The 4,355-nt window shown below is 52.3% G+C and overlaps 1 protein-coding gene across 1 annotated transcript; it reads right to left on the bottom strand.

Moving 5' to 3' along the window:
• LOC8082417 (calcium-dependent protein kinase 2) lies at positions 1,004 to 3,879 on the bottom strand. The gene is made up of 7 exons (XM_002456461.2): positions 2,997 to 3,879; positions 2,727 to 2,879; positions 2,503 to 2,618; positions 2,232 to 2,399; positions 1,984 to 2,111; positions 1,796 to 1,895; positions 1,004 to 1,699 (listed from the first exon to the last, which is right to left on the bottom strand). Exons 1-7 carry the CDS (start codon positions 3,799 to 3,801, stop codon positions 1,607 to 1,609), a joined length of 1,563 nt encoding a protein of 520 aa, XP_002456506.2. The 5' UTR covers positions 3,802 to 3,879; the 3' UTR covers positions 1,004 to 1,606.

Genomic DNA, 4,355 nt, shown 5'->3' with positions numbered 1-4,355 from the left:
CCAAAGATCTTTGTATTACTTTCTTTCCATATTGTCCATTCAACAAGCAGCACTAGGCCATCGAAGCTCTTGCATACTACAACGTCAACTGCCTATCTCTGCCGTAGCCACCAATGTATCAAATTGTCGTCTGTCTCTTGCGTAGTGCGACGATGCAGTTGTGGAAAGGGCTCCTGGTGGGGTAGACAAGGGCGGCGGCCTCTAAATCGGAGGAGGCGGCGCGAGCAAGTGGACGGCTTGGTGGGCCTCGTCGATGGGCTCAGAGGGCTCAACAACAAGCCTTTTCTTTTTACTCTATTTTTGGAGGTACACTTGACCGTCTTCAAAAGTACCGGTTTATAGTGAAGGTGCGCTGAAGGTAAACTTCGTGCCCACCTCTAGAAACCTGATTCGAGCGTTTATGAAAATTGTTTCAATAATAGTGTAATAAACAAAATTATTTGAAAAAAGTTACCTTCAAGTGAGAATATAAATAAATGTTATAATGACAAAAAAAACTAGATAGCCGCACTATTTACACGGACCAGCTTGCTAGTTTGTTCTGAAACAACACCTTAGAGCATCTCCAAGGGTTTTGCATTTGAGGTTTGCATTTGAGTAATTTGCTAAAAAGCTCTAAAAGAGGTATCCAACGGTTTTGCATTTGGAGTTTGCAATTCGGGCAACTTGGCAAATGAGGGAGCAAACTTGGCAAAAATGCCAAGTTGTGGATGGCTTTGCAAACCCAATCGCGCGAGCAAAGTCACGCGCGAGGAAAGCGCGCACGCCTGGAGACATTCTATTTTTATCATTTGCCAAGTCTAAATGCCAATTCCTTTGGAGATGACCTATTTTTATCTTTTGCATTTTGTTATGGGAGTTTGCAAATAACAACAAATGCCAAGTCAATTTGCCAAAGTCTTTGGAGATGCTCTTAATAGAACGTTCTTTCACCGTGACTCGATTTCTCTCTCGGCTTACATAGAGAAGCTACAGGTTTTGTAGTCCTGCATAGAATAGCTTGTCTTGGCTGAATCTAATCTCTTTTCCATGTATACATGTGCTCATAATGTGCTCGTCTCATGCATTACTTCTCTGTGTCACCGCGAACCAATGATACAAAAGGGAAAGGAAAACTGTCCACAATCGCTCAACAACATATTAGATTCGCGTATGCTATTCCCTTACGTTTACACTTACACATCTGAAGATATATACACAATCCATGTCTCCATGGTCATTGCACGTCGAGAGACTGGTGGTCACTGACGAATTCTCCAACCATCAGTAAGCAGTTTACGAATGCAACAGATCTAAAACAACAGCTGCTGCTGTGTTCAGGCTCCACAGCACGGGTCCTCGGTCAATAAGGTGTACTGCATCCTTTCATACTTTTACCTACATTGTCAGGAGTCCCTGGCCCTTCCATGCTCCAGCTCACCATGCATGTTTCGATGTATTCGCAGCCGAGTGCTTGCATCTCCCTGCCACTGCGTCTTGCCCTGCTCAACCAGTGTACAAGCAAGCAGCCCATACGTCGTGTCATCAACTGGCTGGACGCCGATCCATTTACCATTCGATATTCGATATATATCAGCAGCTAGCTCTCTGCTCCTACAGGTACAGGCTACAACACGACGTCGCGCCGCTTCTTGGGGTTCTGCTCGGCATTCCCTTTCCTCATCATCGCCACGAACTCGCTGTAGTCGATCCTCCCGTCCTGCGTCATGCACCAAACGATTCCAACAACCGACCGATCAGCCGACCGACCTCATCATCGTTCAGAATCCATGCAGCAAAGCAACCGGTGACTTACGTTGTCGGCGTCGACCTCCGAGATGATTTCCTTGATGTCCCTGCCGTCCAGGAGCCCCTTCTCCTTGAGCGCCTGCTCCAGCTCCTCCTTGGAGATGCACCTGCCATTGCCAAGAAGCCACAAGATGAGACTTACTAGCATTTACGTGTGATTCTGATTTCTGAATCAGCGAGCGAGCGAAGGGTTACCCGCTGCCATCCTTGTCGAAGTACTGGAACGCAGTGTACAGGTGTTCCTCCCTGTCCATCCTGTTCACGTGCATCGTCGCCGTGATGAACTCCTCGTAGTCGATCGTCCCGTTCCCGTCCGCGTCGGCCTGCATTTACATATTTTATTTTGCAATCGTGCATATCCTTCAGCTTCAGCACCGTGTCCGTGTGTGAGCATGAGCAATGCACGTGTGCCAAGTGTGTGAGAAATGGAAATGGAAACTCACGGCCGCCATCAGCTGCTCCACTTCGGCCTCGCTGAGCTTGGTGCCCTGCTTGGCCAGCCCTCGCCGGAGCTCGTCCACGGTGATGGTGCCGCTGTTGTCGGAGTCCATGCTCTTGAACATCTCCTTCAGACCCCTGATCTCTTCCTCCGACAGGCATCCGGCGATGACCTTCGTTCGATTCAGTGATAATCAGGATTTCAGAATGGTCACTTCACCTGTCAGGCAGGTCCTTGAATTCGGAATGTTGTGCCGGGAAAAAAAATACACTTACCCTCAGCGCGGCTTTCTTGAACTGGTTCATCGCCGTGAACTGCTTGAGCCTGTTCATGACAGCGTTGTCCAGTGGCGTGTCAGGCGCCTCGCCATCTTCCTTGATCCACGGATGATCTGCACAGCAAACAGATATATATACCGCCGTTTCATTCAATTCAGCGATTCAAGAGTCAAAACTGCACATCCGTGCAAAAGGAGGAGGAGAAGGATCGGAGAACGTACTGAGGACGTCGTAGGCAGAGATCCTCTTCTTGGGGTCAGAGGTGAGCATCTTCCTGACGAGGTCCTTTGCGCTCGGCGAAATGCGCGGCCACGGGTCGCTTGTGAAATCCACCTGTCCCCTCAGGATGGAGTTGAAGATGCCGTGCTCGGATTCTGAAACGCATCGTCTTTCAGAACATGCCTGCTGGAGATGGGATCGGAGCGACAAGCAAGCAAGCGCTGAAAAGAAACAGCAAATGCATGCAGAAATGGAGGACGATCGAGACTTGCCGGCCCAGAAGGGCGGAACTCCGCAGAGGAGGATGTAGACGATGACGCCGATGCTCCAGATGTCCGCCTCGGGGCCATAGTTCCTCTTGAGCACCTCCGGCGCGATGTAGTAGGCGCTGCCGACGATGTCCTTGAACACCTCCCCTTGCTTGAAGAAGACGGAGAGGCCGAAGTCAGTGGCCTTGAGCGGCGCGTTCTCGTCCTTGCTGAGGAGGAGGAAGTTCTCGGGCTTGAGGTCGCGGTGGATGACGCCCAGGGAGTGGCAGGTGTGCACGATCTCGACGATGGTGCGGAGCAGCGACGCGGCGGCGCGCTCCGTGTACTTGCCCTTGGAGATGATGCGGTCGAAGAGCTCCCCGCCGGCGCAGAGCTCCATGACGAGGTGCACCGACTGCTTGTCCTCGTAGGCGCCCTTGAGCTCCACGATGTTGGGCTGCCCGGCGAGGTGGTACATGATCTGCACCTCGCGCCGCACGTCCTCCACGTCCTCCTTGGTGGACAGCTTCCGCTTCGCGATGGTCTTGCACGCGAACCGCTCCCCGGTGGCCTTGTGCGTGCACAGGCTGGTGACGCCGAACTGCCCGCGCCCGAGCTCCTTGCCCACGGTGTAGATGCTGCGCACGTCCTCCATGGGGCGGCCCAGCACCGGGCCAATGGGCGCCGGCGGCTTCGTGGGCTTGGGGGCAGACCCGTCCGAGGCGCCGGCCTTGAGGGACGTGCCGCCGGAGTGGAGGCGGGAGGAGGGGTCGGCGGAAGCATCGGGGGCGGGCTCCGCATCCCCGGAGCCCGGGCAGCAGTTGCCCATGGCGACGGCCGGGGGGTGGCGGAGGGGCAGCGGCCGGCGTCCGTCCCCCCGGAGAGGATGAGGGTGCTGGGGGTTGTGGAGCCGTAGGGGGGGGGGGGGGGGGCCAAGGAGGGCGACCTGAGAATTCTATAGCGCGGGTGATTGGGTGGTGGCCATGGCCGAGGGAAGGGTGGGTGGGGAGGAAATGGCGGGAAGGGAACCGCCCGCCTCCCTCTTCCCGTTCCAGTTTGGTTTGGGTTGTTTTTCTCTTCTCTTTTTATTACGGACTTTCCTGTTTTGGAAGGTAATTTTTTCTTTAATAAAAATGTAGTGTAAAGCTTATTAGACGGATACTTGATTGCAAGCATGTAGGATGGACTTGAATTATCAGATGGATAAATACAATTTTAGATTGCGTTTAGTGGATTTAGATAGGATATGTCTAGCCAACAACAGGTTGTTTTGATCTATTTGGATTTTTTTTAAGTGCACTTTGATTGCTTAACCATGTCAATTTCAAGCTTTGATATTATTGGTCTTCCTATATTGTTATCCATGGTCCAATAGTATAAGGT

This window comes from Sorghum bicolor, chromosome 3, assembly GCF_000003195.3.
Source record: "Sorghum bicolor cultivar BTx623 chromosome 3, Sorghum_bicolor_NCBIv3, whole genome shotgun sequence".
In the NCBI taxonomy this organism is placed as follows: Eukaryota; Viridiplantae; Streptophyta; class Magnoliopsida; order Poales; family Poaceae; genus Sorghum; species Sorghum bicolor.
The sequence above is the reverse complement of the archived record's forward strand: the minus strand, read 5'-3'. Positions and strand labels throughout refer to the sequence as shown.